This window comes from Hydra vulgaris, chromosome 15 (assembly GCF_038396675.1).
Source record: "Hydra vulgaris chromosome 15, alternate assembly HydraT2T_AEP".
NCBI lineage: Eukaryota > Metazoa > Cnidaria > Hydrozoa > Anthoathecata > Hydridae > Hydra > Hydra vulgaris.
This window is the reverse complement of record NC_088934.1, coordinates 28,315,147-28,334,824: the sequence shown is the minus strand read 5'-3', so window position 1 is coordinate 28,334,824 and position 19,678 is coordinate 28,315,147. Positions and strand designations below refer to the sequence as shown.

General features: G+C 27.9%; 2 protein-coding genes across 2 annotated transcripts in view; one reads left to right on the top strand and one right to left on the bottom strand.

The window, feature by feature from the left end:
- Positions 1-2,069: 2,069 nt before the first annotated feature.
- LOC136091862 (uncharacterized) lies at positions 2,070-3,077 on the bottom strand. The gene has a single exon (XM_065819575.1). The coding sequence runs from the start codon at positions 3,075-3,077 to the stop codon at positions 2,070-2,072; it is 1,008 nt and encodes a 335-aa protein (XP_065675647.1).
- A 9,047-nt stretch (positions 3,078-12,124) lies between these two features.
- LOC100204636 (saccharopine dehydrogenase-like oxidoreductase) overlaps positions 12,125-19,678 on the top strand; it is a 32,872-nt gene continuing 25,318 nt past the window's right edge. Inside the window, exons 1-2 of the mRNA XM_065819987.1 lie at positions 12,125-12,358; positions 18,803-18,912. Coding sequence (XP_065676059.1) covers positions 12,193-12,358; positions 18,803-18,912 — 276 coding nt within the window. The 5' untranslated portion in view covers positions 12,125-12,192. The remainder of the gene's footprint in view (positions 12,359-18,802; positions 18,913-19,678) is intronic.

Here is a 19,678-nt window from a genome sequence, read left to right as displayed (position 1 = left end):
TTTGAAAGCTTTCTTTTATATACATGACAAAAAACTTAATTCATTTTATTATATTTCATTTCATTCAGATATTAATATGGTTTTGTATATATATATATATATACTAGCATGAGTTACCCGGCGTTGCCCGGGCCAATATTTAAACTGGCTTACCTGATATCTGTACACAAAAATGGGCCCAAAAATGGGCCCAAAAAATGGTCCCCTCTGACCCCCGGGGTCAGGGGGCCCATGACCCCTCTGATCCCCGGGGTCATGACCCCTCGGGGTCATGACCTCTGATCCCCGGGGTCATGACCTCTGATCCCCGGGGTCATGACCCCTCTGACCCCCGGGGTCATGGGGCCCATTTTTGGGCCCCCTTGACCCCGGGGATCGGGGTACGGGGTCAAAACCCAGCTAAGAACCTTCTCCCCCTCGAGGACTACCCCCATGCCAAATTTCATCGAGATCGGTCCGGCGGTTTGGATTTCTATAGAGAACAAACAAACAAACAAACACACACACACACACATTGCCCTTTATATATATAGTAGATATATATATATATATATATATATATATATATATATATATATATATATATATATATATATATATATATATAGTAGATATATATATATATATATATATATATATATATATATATATATATATATATATATATATATATATATATTTGCCCACTGTAAGTTTTCTATTGTTTATTAATTAGTTTTTTCTGCTAATTACAAAAATAAAAAAAATTTTCTGCATCATCGACCGTTTTCAAGTTATAACGTTTTTAGCGTCAACCGGCTGCTGCGCGCTTGAAAAGTTTTATGAGACACAGTTTTATGAGACACATAGAAGTTTTATGACGATGTATGGGTCCATACATCGTCAGTGTCTCATAAAGCATTTTTTATAAAACGAAAAATATCTTTCTTTCGGTTGCTGAATTGTGGCTTTAGTAGTCAGAAACTTTGAAGAAGCGATAGAACTAAATAGCATTGACGCGCAAGTAAAAAAACTAGGCGAGTAAAGATTTTTAGAGCATTAATGAACAGATAGAGACAAAAAAATTTAACTTTTAGTGAAGAGTCACACAAGATTGAGTTTTAGTTTAGGAAAAATATGTTAGCTTGTTAGTGCAGCAAGCATTATAATATTTGTAAAAAGAAAGAGAGATGCAACTTTGCGACGATGGAAGAGAGACTGAAGTTTGGCAGCTAGAGCAAGTTTTACTATATTTACAATAAGATTTAAGGCCTTTTCTGGAAGAGAAAAAGCATCGTTAGAATTTGTAGAGATAAAAAATAAAAAACAAAATAAAACAAAATAAAGATTGGCAACCTTTAGGTTGCTAACTTCGCAACTAGTTGTACATATGATTGGATTCAAGATTGGTTGCTTGTTTTAACCAATCAAAAATTGATGAAAAGACTGGAGTAGTTATGTCGTTAGTAAATGAAGCTAGTTTAGATATAAGATTGTTGGGAAGAATTAATGTAGATGTAACACAGGACGAATCTTGTGGCAAGAATTAATGTAGATGTAACATAGGATGGAATCTTGTGGCACCCCAGATGTTACCGGAAACAAAAAACAGTGTTGGGCTTTGAGGACAACTTAAATATTGCAGTTAGAAAAGAATGGTTTAATAATTTCTTATACTTTTCTTAATAATAATTAATGGAAAAGACCAGCATGCCAGATTTTATGAAAATCTTTGTCAAAATTAAAGACTATGCTACACCGCCTCTATCTAATGAATGATAAAAACTTTTTATTACAACAGTTAGCACAGTAAGTTAATTATAAATAAAAACTGATAGTTAGAGGGTCAATTAACTAGAGAGTCATCTGTAGTTCTAACTTTTTTTAAATTAGAACCACAGATATCATTTTTTAGCAGGCAAGAAAATAAGATTCAGTTAAATATTTGTTAAATAGTTTAGAGAGTTTATAACGGGCGATGCGGAAGTTATCGGACAAAATAAAAACGTCAATAACTTATTTATAAATAAAAAAACAAACTACTATTATATTTTTTTTAAATAAAGCATTTATCTTTTAATAAAAATTTATTATTTTTTATATGAAAAAACACCACCATCTGCAATTGATCTCAATTTTGCTCTGACGCCTTTCATATGCAACTGTAAAAAGTTTAAATCAATTTCTTGTAGTTTTAGTTTAATGCGATCAATCAAAACTTGCTCTGTTGAAGCTTGCCAATCTCCCTCGTAAACCTTCTGTGCCAAATGTCCCCAAAAATTTTCAATTGGTTGTGCTTGAGGCACATTTGGGGGATTGGATTCTTTATCAACGTAATAGACATATCGGTCCATCCAATTTAGAGAATCTTTAGAATAATGAGAACTTGCTAAATCTGGCCAAAATAAATAGCTAAAGTCTCTATGATACTTGTGAATAAATGGAAGAAGTCGTTTTTCTAAACATTCATTAATATAGATTGATGAATTGATCGCTACAGCCTTGGAAGTGCGAAACAATGGCTCGGACATACCACCGTCAGATATGGCTATCCACATTAATAATTTTTTTGGAAATTTCTCTTTTCCTATAAAACGAACACTTTCTGGGCATGTCTTTTTGTTGTTTGTGTAGTATCCAGAATTTCCAGGCATGTTGTCCCCTGCAAAACAAAAGTATTTTTTGTCATCGATGACTAGAAGCGATTTTGTGTTATAGAGTTGGTTAACTAGTTTCCTGCTTCTTTTCTTTGCCTTTATTTGTTGTTCTTTATTGTATTTTGGAGTCTTTTCACGTTTTCTATATTTAATATTCATTTTTTTTAACTGACGACCAATTGTCGATTGGTTTACACCGAATTTAATACCTATTTTTCTCTGACTGACCGCTTTTCGATTGTTGACAAGTCTCTTTAATTCGGCTTTCTTTTCTCTAGTCCAAGATGTCGGACGACCAGGGTGCTTTCTATTAGAAAACGATTGAACAGTTTCAAATCTTTTTAGGTTATCATATATTGTACTTCGAGCAAATCCTTCCTTTTCAAAAAACATTTTTAGTCGCTTTCGAAAAGATTCTCGTTCAGCTGCATTTAACCTCATTTTAAATAATTGTGTTTCAAATAATAAAGTTTATATTTTATAGAACGTTAATGCCTACGCCTAAAACCACAAAAACTAGTTATTATGCTCAAATAATGAAATTAGGATTTGTCCGATAACTTCCGCATCACCCGTTAAGACAGATAAGATATTTGAGACAAAAACAGGCAAATAAAGGTTTAGGGTTATCTGGAAAACAAACAAAATCTATCTGAGTAAAACACTGAGGAATACGAAAGTTTTGAGGTTTAGTACAAGCAGCATAAGTGGCACTAGAACCAAACCAGCCAGTGTGATGAACATTAAATTCATCAGTAACGATATTGTTGGCTAATGGATAAAAGGAATGGGCTAGGTCAATTTAATCAGCTATAATATAAAAAAGAGTACAGTCCTGAGAAGAATGACAAAAAACGAAAAGAAAGGTGATTTTGTGAAAAACTTATTATTAAGGATATCTTTCTTTAAATAAAACCAATATGGTTTATCTATAATAGATTCTCATCAAATAAAACTCCTAAAAAGTTATGTTTTCTTGCTTTACTTCATTCTTATTGAAAGTTTTGGCAACATAAACGGAAAATTAAGAGATTGCCTTATTTTGTGGAAAAGACTAATGGAAAATTTTTTTGTATGATAACATCAAAAGTATTAATTAAAAGTAGTTAATTTTCTAAAAATAAAAGTTACTTTCTTTAAGAAGGCTATAGTATAATCTAGTATTAATTATCGAGACATAAATTAATAAAATACGGTTAGTCTTTTTAAAATTGTTTGCAATTAAGGAAACAATGATACTTAGTGTTAGTACAGTGCTCCTCTAAACACATATATACTTCTTGGTGCTAAAATGCGAATTATACGTTTAGACTTTATTTAGAAAATAAACTCTATAAACAAATTATAAAAATTAAGTTCAAAAACATATTTATAAAAGTTAATGAAGTTTGTAAACATAATTATAATTTTAGGGGAGAGTAGGGTATTGGCGAACACCTAAGCGGGAATGCGAATTAAAGACGCCAATTATACAAAACTTATCATATTTGTTGCTTATCAATTAGTTTAACTATTCAGTCACAAACACTCAAAAGCAATTTTTATAAATCTTATTATAAAATAAAAATTAATGGCAAAAATAAAACCATTGGTGTTCGGAATTAACCTACGTACGTGGGGTAATTCCGAACACATCATAGGAGGCAATCACAAACTCTGTTGTGTAATAACTAAATACAAAAATTATACTATGCAACAACAACAACAAAAAAAGGAGTGGTTTTATATCCATAAAGGCTACAACAGAACTTTACTTTAGAAAAATCGTTGCATAAATTTATCAGAAAAAGTTAAAATCAAGTTTAAGTGAACAACAATCGCAGCTTCATTACACTACTGCACGTTTGGAACAGAGCATGGGATCCCCTCTCAGCAGGTAAAAAGAAATGTCAAACTTATTTTTCTATAATGCTGTTTTGACCATGTTCGGATTTACCCCGCGTTCGCCACTCTTCCCTATACCCCATTACCCCACTCTCCCCTATACCATAATTTATTTCATGAAATATAAAAATTTATGAAATAAATTTATATACCATAAATTTGTTTCATAAATTTTTATATTTCATAAATTTATAAAATATAAAAATGATTTTCGTTTCCACTAACTAAACAAGAATTATTCATTTATTTAAAATAAGCCATCATATGAACAGTTGGCAGCTTTTAATGACACATATAATCACAGACATTCAAAGGTACAAAATTGTTTGTTTAATGCAGGGCTCAATTTAATCGGACATCGGACATTTTCTGGCTAAAACCTCAGATTGTCCGATCAATTTACAAAGTAATCGGACATTTTGACCTTCGGGAATAAAATTCTAGAAAATAAAGCTTTAACAGGAATGGGATTAAATCGAACGCTGACCACGCGAATAATTTTTTTTTCTGTTACAACTTGACCACGACTGTTTAGATGTTTTGATGATTTAAACGTTTCAGAAATGTTTTTAAAAACGAAACAATAAGCTAAACTAGGAAAAAAAATAAAAAACTGAAAGAATAAGCAATATAATACCTTACGAAACAGAAAATAGATTTTAAAAAAATAACGTAGTCTTTTTAGAATCGCAATTTTTAATTATTTCATACTTTAACTACTAGTCGAAAAAAAAAAAAACTTTTAAACAATTCTTTGTAAAAATAGAAAGAAAAAAAAAATAATAATAATAAGCAATTAAATCATGGGAAGACTTAATTCAACTTATTCATAATTTAAAATAACTTAAAAAAATAATCTTTTAAAAGATTTTCAGAAAGATATGGAAAATAGTTTCAAACGTTTCATTTTATCATAAAAAATACATACCTACTTAAAAAAAAAATTGAATATAACATTTAATTTACACTAATGCGTTTATTTTAAACGATCATTATAATTAATTTTTGATTTTATTTAAAGCCTTCGCTTAAAATAAAAACTTTAAAAAAGATCAATGGTTAAAAGTTATTCTTAACTTAACGACTTGCTTTATTGCGTTTAAATTGTTAAAACATCAAAACAGCCGTTTTCAATTTGTAAACAAAAATAATAATAAGCGTTGTCAGTTACAGCGTTAAAATTGAAGTCTATCTAAAAAAACATACAATAATAAAATAGAAACTAAAATGCGAAAGAAACTACAACGTCACCAGACTAACGTTAAATAAATTGAATAACATGACAAAGATTTCGATTGCATAACTCGGTTCCGCACAACCGTAAAAATGATCGGGCATTTTGTCCGGGACCTTTTAAAAAATTAAATTGAGCCCTGGTAATGTATCCAATACTTGAATTAAAAAAAATAAGTATCAATACAAACTAAAACAGTTTTACACTTTGCAACTTCCACGCCAAAATCGATACCCCCAATATTGCCAATGGTGTTTTGCTCCACTCAGACATAGAGCCAATTTTCTATCGCAGTTGCAGGTACGGTGTTTGCATTTATCCACAAAGTCAACTGAAACAAAATACTGTAAAGTTATGCAGAAAATAATATCTTCAGTAATTTAATATGATTTTTCCTCTTTTTTCCTTTTTTTTATTTTAAAGCGCTTTTTAAACTTTATTTAAACGTTTTCATGTAATAATGTTTCCACCTTACTGGGTAAATATAATTCTGTTTTTTCTAATATATATAATGTTGATTAAAAAAAAATCCTAAAAAAGTTATTTGAACCAAAAAGGCTTACCACAAGTTCCGTTTAAATATTTGTACTGAACCAAATAGGGATTGCAACCTTTTTTAGCAAGTATTGCATCGTAACAAAAATCGTGGCTTTGGCAGCATTTGTCAGACTCGTCAACCGGAGTTCCTGACCCACCTGGTCCACACCAACAACCGTAATCATCATAAGAAAGACACTGAAGGCCTTTTGTTTGGACGTAAAAGTTCATAAGACGACATAATTGGTTGAGACCAGCACATATAGGTACAATAAAAAAAAATAATGAGCCAAAAAAAAATATGAACGCGAATTTCATGATTCTAAAAAAAAATTATTTCAGATAAAACGCAGAAAACTGAAATAAAAGTATAAAATTTTATTTAATTAGAACAAAAAAGTTTTAAAAAAAAAAGATTTTATTTTAAAAGCAACTGAGATTAAAAATTTAATATTTTCAATAAATATATCTAAAAACCATTTAATATTTTCAATAAATATATCTAAAAACCATTTAATATTGCTAATAAATAAATATATCTATAAAAGTACAGACACTTTTTAAAAGTTAATTAATTCTGATATAAAAAACTAATGGCGTTTTCTCTTCTGTATTCTTGAATGTCAATCAAACTGAACAATAAAACCTTGCACGTAAACAACGGAAGTTGAAATTATTTGGTAGAGTTAAAGGTTAGGTACACGCATCATTATGAATTCATTTTAATAATTAAAAATGAAAGTACTGTTTTAATCGTATTTTTATTTCATTTGTGCAAAATATCAAAGTGACGAGTTAACTCGCTTCCATTTTAAAATTTATGCGTTTTTAAAGTTTTTTTCAAACAATTTTATAAATAATTTGTCTGGTCAAGCTTGAAACACGTAAAAACTTGAAACACGTAAAAAAATATTTTTGATTTTTATTCGACTGTGACACAAAAGTATTTTAAATCTTCTTTTAAGTCTGGTTAAATTATTTTAATCATTACTAATGATTAAAATAATTTAACCAGAATTACCACAAAAAATTACCACAAAAACTTTAAAAAATTTAAAATTTACGACACTAATGATTCGTTAGTGTTGTAAATTTTAAATTTTTTAACGTTTTTGTGGTAATTTTTTAACTAAAAATTCTACTATCTTTAAACCACAGCATTTTAATGTGAATTATTTAATATTAATTATTATAATATATATTACTGAAAATATAGTTTTATAAAGATTTTCATACAATAAGCTGAAGAAAGAAAAAAAACTCGCGTATACCACTAAGGTGATTTTGGTGTATTAAGCTACTTTGTTTTTGTTAGGGTTAGGACTATTGTAATTGTAATTGTAAAAATTAAATACAATTACACATTACAATACAATAATATTGTATTGTAATATTACAGAAACAATAAAAAAAATTTATTTTGGTATTGTATTGCTGTGATGAAAAACAATTACAATAAGTATTGTATCGTTTTTTTTCTAACAATACAATAAAATTCGAGAACTATTGTATTGTATTATTTTAATGATATAAAATTACAATAACGATTATATTGTTTTGATGAAAACAGTTACAATTACTATTGTAGTGTCTTTACATTAAAGTAGAAAAGCTAACGTATTTTAACGTATTTATATTCATTTCTGACGAACTTATATTTTTGCTTTTTTTTATTTACGGATTTACAATATATTGCAAATTTTATTTTTTACATATTTTGATTTTGCATCACCTATCTTGTTATGTATTTCTAAGCTCTAAATGGCCGCAAAATATTGCCTGTCTGATGATAGCCTATTATGAAATTATAAAAAATAACATTCATAAACTATTTTATTCAGCCCTTTTATTTTTTCATCTTGATTTTAATGCTTTTTATCTTTAAATTTAAATAATATATACGAAAATTAACTTTAGTAACACAAACAGTGAAACATAATAATTCTTCTTAAATAAAAATGTTAATATCTTTTATTATAATAACAATATATTGTTATTGTATTACAAAGACGAATTACAATATAATATTTATTGTTATTGTAGTGGGTCATTACAATACATTTTTTTTCAGATATTGTTATGGTTTTATAAAGATGAATTGCAATACAATATCTATTGTTATTGTATTACAGAATTAAAATAGTTGTAAATCACAAGTATTGTTATTGTTTCTAAATTAAATTAATACAATAACAATAATTATTGTTACTGTTATTGTTTTCATTACAATTACAATAGTCCTAACCCTAGTTTTTATGTCCTTATTAAGCTATTTTGTTTTTTGTTCTTACTTTTATACCGCAAATAAAGGATGCAAACCACTGTCCAGTAGATATATCAGATAAAATTTAACAGATAAAATTTTTTTTAGACGTCTGAACGTTTATGTAAAATAAATTGAGAGTTTTCAAATGAGTCAGATATATTTCTTGTAAATTGTAGAATGGCATGTTCAAAAATTGTTTTTTTGGAATCCATATTGATTGCTGTATAATAAATTGTTTATAGTAAGATGATTATAAATTTTATTGTACAAAACTCATTCTAAAACTTTAGAGAATACAGAAAGTAGCGAAATCGGACGATAGTTACTTATATTCTTAATGTCACCACTGTTTAATATTGGTATGACTTTTGCTAATTTTAGAGCTTACGGAAAAATCCCCTATTTAATTGAAATTGAATAAAATTTTAAGAGTATATCTTTTAAAACATCAAATGAACTTATAATAATGTTGCCGTTAATACCATCAGGGCCTACTGCTTTGTTAGATTTTAACATTTTAAAGGCAATATCAAACTCTTCAAAAGATCATTTAAACGAGTTCAAGTAATAGGGAAACATAGATTATTCATTAAACTGTTAGCAATAGGAATTCTTTTTGCAAGATTTTTTGCAGACACAAAATATTTATTAAATTCTTCCGTATTTGTCTTTTATCATATAAAAATTCTTTATTATGTTTAACCGTGTTTGGCAAAGAGTTAGATGTACTTTTATCAGGTATATCGGTAGCAGGTTATTAACACAAAAGCTTCTTATGATAAGTAATCGTCTGAAATAAATAGATAATGAATTTATAAACTCCTTATTGTAAAATAAATTACGTTAAAGAATCACTATTTCCGTTGGCGTTGCTAGGGGGTGCAACGGGTGCGGATCGCACCGGTTGACATCATCTCGACGTAACACAGAGTGGTGACACCATAATGAATAAAAAGCAAATGTGAACTTTTTTTTTTTAAAGATTTTTTTTTAGAAACTTGTAGAAATAGAGGACTTTTTTTAGTTTCACCCTTCACTTGTTAGTCTAGAGGGAGACAACAAAAGTTTACCGCACTGGGTGACACCAACCTGACTATTTTCTTTATTTTCAAATATTTCAATAAACTACTTTTATTACTTTTAATATTTCCATAAACTTTTAGAATTTTATTGAAACTTATATCTAACTTATATTTAAAATTATTTGATGAACAAAAATAATTCCAACAAAATAATTTAGATCATTTAGAATTAAAAGCAAGTTTTTTTTTTTAGTTTTATTAAATTTTTGTATTTTTTTGTTTTTATTTTTTTATATTATTTAATTTTGTAATGCTCTTCTTTCTATTTCATACTCAAAACATCTCATTCTTTTTTTTCTTTCTTTCTTTTTCTTTGAGAATAACTTTTAACTTAATTTTATATTCAAAATATCTCATTCATCCTTTTTAGAACAACTTTCCACTTGAATAGGCTCTGGGAAATTGCTTATACTAATAACTAATTTCAAATGAATGAAGAAATTTTTGTTTGTTAAGTCACTTCCCAAGTAACGTCTCATAGACGTCCAGACGTCAGTACGTCCGTCGGGCGTCTGTGACATGTCTAACAGACGTCTTCCAGACGACGTGTGCCCTCTGGGTTATTACCAAGCATTTAATTTTTTAACACTAAAATAAATCAGCTAACATTTTGTTTCCATGACGTATCTATAAAAATTTAACAGTGCTCTTATTATTATTTGATTACTAATTGTGCTCTTAATATTAACTCTATAATATTAAAGAAGTTTTATCTTCAACTTTATCTTCAGCTTTTTGTTTGTGGTGAATTCACCACAAATAACAAAAAAGATTTCACATAAATAAATGCACTTTTCAACGCAACATTAAAACTTGGATTTTCACGTCCAACCTAGAACTTTAAAAAGCGAGTTGAGATTTACCCTGAGCTCAAACTTTAAATATTTCGTGCTCAGAAGATGCAATTGCCGTCGGCGTTATGATTTTCCCAGACCTTAATGATATAGAGACCGTCTTAAATACTTGCTATTTATTAAGAAGTTATTACAATCATATTTAGAATGTGGTTGTATAGATGACTTAAATTTTGGAGCTTTACAATTTAAATTTGCCCCAGAGCTCCAAGCCAGCTTGAAGGGGCCCTTTATGAAAGTATTTATAAAAATCATAAGCATCGAGTTAACAAAAGAAAAAAATAAGTAATAAAATGCATAATCGAAAGTTTATTTAGGTATAAATAATGCTAACATGGTTTGAATTAGTAAAAACTTTAAGAAATTAACAAAGAACTATGTAATAGTGATAATAGTACATACTATGGTTATAAAATGAACAAACAAAAAATAAAGATTGAAAAGTTAAATTGAATGAAAAGACATAAGGATTTTAAGATTTTTACTCGACTAAATCGACTTTTAGTTGATTAGTAGGAAGTCCATGGTGGATCAAATCGACTATTCGATTTTTCAAAGTTGACTAATTTCGACTTTCGACTACTAGACTTTTAGTCGATTTAGTCGAAGTCAATAACAACACTACGTGGTCATCATTTGAAAATCAAATAACAAAATAAAAATAACATCAAAAAATCATTTGAAAATCAGACGTGAGTAACTGAAAACTGCCTCCCAACACACGACTGATCTGTTACATAATCGGTCGAGTGTAAACCAGGAATCTATTCTAGAATGAAATGTAAGTTAATACAGTAGGTACAATTAAGTTTTTATGAAGTATGTATACTTCATTAAGTAAACGAAATTATTGACAAATTAAAGGAAAATTATCCGACCAATTATTTTTAACAATGAATTCAGAAAAAAACCTAGAATACCGCTAAAATGAGCGGTATCTCAAACAATATACAACGCTTTTTAAGAAATTAAATATTAAGAACTTGTTATTATTATTTTTGTAGACATGGAGTAGAAAGTTATTTGCTCAGGTACCTGAGCAAAAAACTTTATACTTCACTATGCATTCTATCAAAAGAAGACTAAATTCCTGGTTGAAGAAAATGTTTTAAGTAAAGTGTTTTTCCTGCTCGTTGTATGAATATATTGTATATATATTTGGTGTCTACAAATATAATGTTAATTATAGTAGTTATTATAATAAAAATAATAATAACAAATTCTTAATATTTATATTCTTAAAAAGCGTTGTATATTGTTTAGATACCGCTCATTTTAGCGGTTTTCTGCATTTTTTTCTATATTCGTCGTTAAAATTAATTGGTCGCATAATTTTCCTTTAATTTCGTTTACCTAACGAAGTATACTTGCATACTTAAATACATACTTCATAAAAACTTATTTGTGCCTACTGTATTAACTTAATTGTATAGGTTACCCACTGTAAATCTCAACAAAATTTTTCGAATGATTTAAAGAAAATTCTTATAGAATTACAATGTTATATACAGACAATGTTATATGATCTAATTTCAAATCAACATACTGAGCAAATAGAATTTTATTTTACAATAAATAGGAAAAAGATATTACGCATTAGAAAATGACTTTGCTTTTTTATGAAATGTGAATGAATATTTTTACTTTAAATTCTTTTTTTGAAATTTTTAAACAAAAATTAGGTACAGAAATTAAAGTTATGTCTGAGAGACCCTACGATATTGCGGTTTATGGAGCAAGTGGTTACACTGGAAAGTATGTTGCAGCTGAAGTTGTAAGAACGTGTCAGGGAAAAAAAATTGCTATTGCTGGTAGATCAAAGGCTAAATTGGAAAAAGTTTTTGATATTATAGAAAAGGAATGTGGTAAGTTGTTATCTAATGTTACCTAAACACACACACACACACACACACACACACACACACACACACACACACACACACACACACACACAAATAGTTTTAAATAAATTCTACCAAAGTAGAGTGCTCAATGCTCTTAAAGTAGAAGAAAAATAATAATTTATTAGAAATCACTAATCAATCTTTTTTATTTTACAAATAGTTTTGTCAATAAAGGCTCTTCAAAAACATTGTGTAAAATAAAAAATTTGTTATTGATTTCTACTAATTTTAGGTATATGAATAAAAATTTCGAATTGTTTGAATATTATACTGTTATAAATTGTTGGAAAGAAGATCAATACATTATTTTAAAGGTGAAAAAATTATCAAAATTGAAGAATTCAAAAGTTATGAAAGTTTAAGTACTGATTTTTTGATATACGGATTTGTTGAAGAAACTGTGGTCAAAATTATATTTATCTACACTTAAATTGTCATAACTTTTTCAATTCTTATCAAAATACAAATATTTTGTTATCAAAAGTTAGGTGTAAGAGTGGTGCTCAAATTTATTTTGACCTCTAACCACTGGGCATATGCAGGGGGTAGAGGCGGCAACAAACCACCACCTTTACCATAAGAAATTGAACACTTTTTTCAGAAAAAATCTTTCTTAAGACAGTTTAGTAATATATAGTAATAACAAATTGTAATTTTAATATATAAAAAAGTTGTTATATATTTATACTAAACCACCAAAATATATGAGAGGTGTATGTTAGCAATGGAGCTGAATGTGGTGGTGATGGTTTCATACACCCTAGTATCAAAAATGACTTGTTTTTATAAATATTTTTACCTTTACTAAAATGAGTAAAATTTGTATACAATATAAAATTATGCTATACAAGATTTTATGTATACAAGCGCTGTTTACAATGACTTATGGGAGGGGTGTTTATCTACCTAACCAAAAAACAATAAAAAAAAGCAATTACTGTTTCATAAATTCAAAATTTTTTTCCGTATTAAAAAAGCTCTATAAATTTATGCCAGACAACCACCAAATATTGGAGGTTGTCTGGCATAAATCCCCTCTCCCACACAAACACTTAAAATACCATTAAAAAGATATACTTGAAATAAATATTTTTGATTAATTGGAGAATAAGTTACATAAAACAATTCTTCTAAAACATTCTCCTACTACTGAAGGTCTTCCATTATCAGTCAATAGTGGTAAAAAGGTCATTAAAAAAGGTATTTACCAACCTTTATAAATCTTTAAATCTTTCATATAGTGCTTAATAGAAGTTTGTTTAATAAAAAATTTGGCTGTTTCAAACTAAAAAACAAATAAAATGTTAATAACAAAAATAATAATGTTTGGTTATATTAATGATGCTTTATTTCATATAACTTTGTCTTGGCTTTTAGTAAAGGATTACGATTATAAATTCAATTAATGAAATTATTTATTAATCATTTTTAACAATAGACACCACATGAAAGTAAGCCAGAAAACATGTTTGTTGCCTTGTCTGGAATGCTAACAGTCAACCCATATTTCAACCACTACTTTGTAGCAAAGATAAAGAAGAGAGGATGTTTGCAGTGAATAAAATACTTTCAATAAGAAATTTAAGTACTTTAGGAATTACTGCTGTTAGATCAAGAAAAATTCTAAAAATTAACACCAATGCCGAATCTATTGTCTAATTGATTGATTAAGAACCTTAGCCGATTAATGTACTTATATTTATGAACTTTTGCTCACATGCAAGATTAATAAAGAAGAACTTATTAAGTTCTTAGAAACCCAATGGAAGCTCCAGATTTCCATGTTCACAGACAATCCATCGATATATTAATTGCGAAGGAAGTTACAAGAGATTCTGGCATAGTTTATGGACAAGTAAGTCAGGATGGGTTTATAAAGGCAACAATGGCTCACATAGAACTTCTTCCTGTTTTAGAATCTAAACAGAATTTTAGAATCTAAACAGAATTTGCTTCAGCTTTTTTAAGTTTGTTGTTTTAACTTTGTGGTATAATTAGTGTAATAAATTAAATTTATACAAATTACTTATAGATGATTTTTTATGTTACTAATTGGTATTTTTTGGAGTGGCAGTTTAGGAACCTTATGAAATTATTTTTTCTACATTGCAGTCTTATAATATTGTTATGCAAGGTATTACAACAAAGTATAGCAAAAATAACAATCTTTGTTAAATTTCATAATCATAAGTTTTTAAGCTAAAATGACTGTCTAGGTGTCTAATAAAGGGTATTTGGGATTTGATTGAAGATGCTTTTGAGTCAATCGGAATTACCAGTCAAAAGTTGCTGCAAACTGCATATACCGCATTTTTTACCCAAAACCTTGGTTTTTTAGGTCAAAATTTGAAAACCTAAAAATTAAAATGTTTTTTTGGTATTATGTTTACATGAAACACATTTAAAGTTCAAATGGCCTAAGCATTTACTTTAAAAAGTTGAAAAATGACCCGCCCTATAAATGTGTGAATATATATATTATTATACACACATTTGCTTAAAAATTAAAAAAAAATAGAAATGCCAATTTTACCATTTTATATATAAAAATTATTTGTGTGTGGTATTTAGAGTAGAAAAAAATTAAATAGAAAACATTACAATCTCCAAGATTCTTTCAAGATTTTTTGTTACTTCTTTCAATTAAAAGTGAAGTTTAAATGGATGGTATTAGGTTAGAAGCAGATATAAGTTTAGAAAATGGAAATATTATCAGGAAAATTAATTGTTGCAGAAATAAAATGATTGGCTAAGGCGAGATGAAATTAATAATCGACATAATGTCAATCAATAAAAAAATTAAATAACTAAATAAAGTTTAGGGCTTAAGCTTAAAATGATTTTCTTCTGAAAAAATTAATAGCTTCTCATTAACTCATCTTTACGAAGGTGTATCATAACTTTCTAAGTGTACAAGTTATAAATGTGTTTTAAAATTATCAAATAGAAATGCCAATTTTACCGTTTTTGTTTTTAAGTTATTGAATATTTTTTTTAAAATAAATAACATTATTTTATGTTTCGAACTAAAACATTTTGTTTAACTGTAAAACAGTCTTCATGAACACACATTACTTCATGAACACACATTACTATTTTTTTTAATAGAGCTCTTCACAATTACCATAATTTTGTGCGTGCACATATTTTAACAGTATTTCACGGTTCCTTATGTGCAGAATCGCATGAAAAAAGTAAATACACAGATAAAATAGGAAAGCATCTTTAATAGGATTTAATAAAAATATTTATTTAAGAACCAAAACGTACTTTGAAATATTTCTCTTAACTTAAAACAGTCTTCATTTTAATTCAGATGTTAAAGTTGCGATAAAAGCATTTTTTTAATTGCAACAAATTATTTTCTAATTCTAATCTAATTTTTATTCTTTAAATCATTGTGAAAATGATTATAGTAAAACCGCACACTACTCAATAAAAATTAAATAACTTGTTTTTTTTTTATTTTTTTTTTTTTTTTTTGTTAGATTAAAAAATTACATAAGGTTATATAAATATATATTTAAAAAAAATCATAAAACTATCCAAAACATTTAATGTAAAAAATAAAAAAAAGTGAGGATTTAGGCTACATCCTTATAACACTTGAAAAAACATTGAATTTTTTTAAATTTTAACTTTTTTTCATTATTATTATCTTCAACACAAGTTTAAGAAACTTTATTAAACTTTTGCATTTTTGGCAACAAAAAAGTTCAGTACCAAATACATATTTCTTCAGTAAACATGTTTCTTCGCACAACCACTCCAAACACATCGAATTCTCACATTGTTACATTTCTGTGTGTAATTGTACTTGTACACTTTTTACATTTTTCAACTTAAATCATTTGGCTGCAGCTTCATTTTTTTCTTGTTTTGCTGTAGTTGCTCAGCATTTTTTTTTTGCTCAGACATTTACTTAGAGTAAATGTCTGAGCAAAAAAATCCATAGAGAGTCTATGCTTTGCATTTAGTTTAACAACTTTTACAGCTTCATTGGTAGCTTTTTCTTCATCTTTTTGTTTGAGGAACTTGATCACATTTTCTTCAGTAATACATTTTCCATCAAGTGTTGACATTTTGAACTGCTTTGATATCTTATTATACGATTGGTTTCTGGCTTAAAAAAATTGCTTCAACTTCATCTTGATACTGTGTTTATGTTGTTTTCAAGTTTAAAGTGAAAATAAGCCAGTATACTGAAAACCAGTGATTGCATGCAAGCATATAAAGCATATACCACTCTAGTACAGCAGTTTGAGCAACAATGGAAAGTTTTGTTTATCTATATTCTTATATTTTGAGTCTTAGTAATACTTGATAATAAATTCTTTCCCTGCTTGTTTGTCTAGGCAATAGACACCTCTATCCAATGGTTGTAAAATATGTGAAGAAGGCTCTGGTAGACAAATCATGATTGGATTGTGTTTTTTGCACAGCATTACTGCTTTCAAAGTTATGTAAGTCATTTGCCCATCTAGTACTAAAATATGAATACCACCAATTCGCTCAGTTTTAGGTATAAAAACTTTTTTGAGCTATTCAATAAATGTATCATGCTCCATCTATCCTGATTTTGAAATTGAATATTTTGAACCAAGTGGACCACCTCTTGCCCAGTCAATACTTTTCTTTTGGCTTCGTATGGTATGTATTGTACAAATGGTAGTGCAAAATGTCCATCTGTGTTTTAGCAATCCTTCATAATTTAATGGAGTTTTTTATTGTTGCCAGTAAGTTTAAATGCACGTCTTGTCCCTTTTCAACACACTAAGGTTGTTTTGCTTTGATCACCTAAAAAATCTATTTTTTATATTCTTTGGGGACGCATTCAAAATAATAATCAATTATTTCTGGCATACAAAAAGCTGCTCCGTTGGATGCTAAGCTGTCCACTTTCTTTGACAAATTCCTTCTGACCATCTCTTCATAAAGGCATAAAAATAGTCTTTGCCAGGCTTGCATTTTTGAATAAGTGTAATTGATCTTTGCGTTTGAAATGCATCATTCTTTCTGTTTCATTTGAGAGTACCATTGTTGTACCTGAGCCATGGAAATCTTTGTTTTTTGTTTGTTTTTTATTTTGCAGTCTTTGCTTTTGTTTTTTTAATTGACTCTTAGTTGAAGTGAGTGAGCGATGATTATATTGAGAATTAGCATAATAATTGATTTTTAATGAGGAGTAAGTGATGATTGTGTTGAGAAATAACATAATAATTAATTTTTAATTAAAGTGGAATTAATACTGGTTATTAGAAAAAAAAGGCGCTGCAGTCACTACAAAAAACTAAACTAATTAATTAATAGAGTGTGCGGTTTTATCAGAATTGAGATTTTTTTTAACTTTTTTGATTTTTTATTTAACTTTTTGTTCTACCTACAAAAGTTATACTATCAGAACAGAAATTATTTTTATATTTGTTTTGATTCTAGCGCTATTTTGTTTGTAACGATAAAAATATATTTAAAAAAAAATTGACTCCCTGTTAAGTTGTGTAAAAAAAGAAAAATGGAGTTGAATTGGCATATAGTTTGTTTTAATTTGAATAGAGGAGATAATTCTGTATTTGAATCTATTTTTATTTTTTTCACAACCATATCTGTTCAGCTATATTTGATAATTTCGATCAGCATGCGGAATGATATGGTGTGCAGTTTGACCTTGACAATTCATTCTATTAAATTTTTATTAAAAATTATACACAAACTATTCTTTTTTTATAAGTAATTTTCATACTACATTACATAATAAACTGTTCATTTTTCTGTATTTATTTTGATAATTTTATTTGCAAATAAAATAAAATGTTTGGTTTGTTAATTTAATTTAGTTATTGTATTTAAAATTTAAATAAACTTATTTTTTTAAGTTTTTAACTATTTTATTAAAAGTTTAAATGAAATGTTAGTTTTACCGTTTTTAATTTATTTAAAATTTAAAACAAAAGATTTGTTTTTCCACTTTTGTTTTAATTTATTTATTTAGAATTTAAATAAAATGTTTGGTTTACCGTTTTCATTTTGATTTAATTAACAAATGAAAATTAGATAAAAATGCTTGAACTAAATTACCAATGGATAAGACAGTAGATGTTGCCAATAAATTATGAAATGAACATCAACATTAAAAAAAAAAAGATTTGTTGAGTCCTGCTATCATTATATTTGATTTAATTAGTCTATACTTCATAATTTAAAATGTTTATAAACAGTTTTTTAAAAATTTTTGATTAGTCTTTTTTAAACAATTTAAAACATTATTGTTATCATTATATTACTAATACTTTAATTGTCAGTTTTACAGTAATTGTAAAATTACTAAAACAGATGAACTTTTTGGTAACAAGTTACAATTTTATATGGTTAACAAGTTTTATTTACTTCATATACTTATTATGATAGGTTGGAATACACGTGGTGAAGTAGGTATCATTATCGCTGATAGTTCTAATGAAGAATCCATTCGAGAGATGTGTAGACAAAGTTGCATAGTTATAAATTGTGTTGGTCCTGTAAGTTTATATGTTTTCTATATTTCAAATTATATTGTAATAATACACTAACTAGTTATTATGTTGCAGTATTATACAGAAGTAAGTAATATTTAAAAATAAACTATAAAAATAGGGGATTTTTTTTTTAAATGTTGCCCTATTAAAAAGTTTGATAAACACTTTCCACCCTCTGATAAATTGCATAAAAGTTTTCTCTGTGATTTCGAGCAGCCAACAAACAACATTCTGCTTTATTTCTTCATTTCAGTATGACATAAAAAAGTCTTGAATCAACTTTATATTCCTTGCTGCACAATCATTGGTGAGTTCCCTATTTTTTGTAAACAATTTAAAGTTGTCCAAAATAGAAAAGACCTCTTTTGCAGATAACTTAACCTGGGCATGGGTAACCTAGGCTAGGCAAAACAAGATCCAGCCCTGATTACCAACTAAACCGGTTAGTGTTGTAGTCTGTGTAATTACAGCCATTTTAGGTTTTTCCTTTATGAACTCCTTAGGAGTAGGACTCTAAGAGTTTTTCCAGTGTCTTCATCTTCTTGTCTTTCTCAACATCATCATCAGCTAAAGGTATTACAACAAGCTGTTGACTACCAGGTATGATCCTGCATGCTTTTCAGTAGTGATTGAGTAAGCTCGGGATATTCTTTACTTAAATCAAACACATCCTTGAAAGCTGATAAATCATTAACTGGTTTGGTATGCATTGTCAAGGCCACATTTAGAGCCCTTTGTTACAGGTTAGGGTTTATTAATAGTAATGAGG

Excerpts from the sequence above, each read along its gene's own strand:
- LOC136091862 (XM_065819575.1), bottom strand. The coding sequence starts at position 3,077 with ATGAGGTTAAATGCAGCTGAACGAGAATCTTTTCGAAAGCGACTAAAA.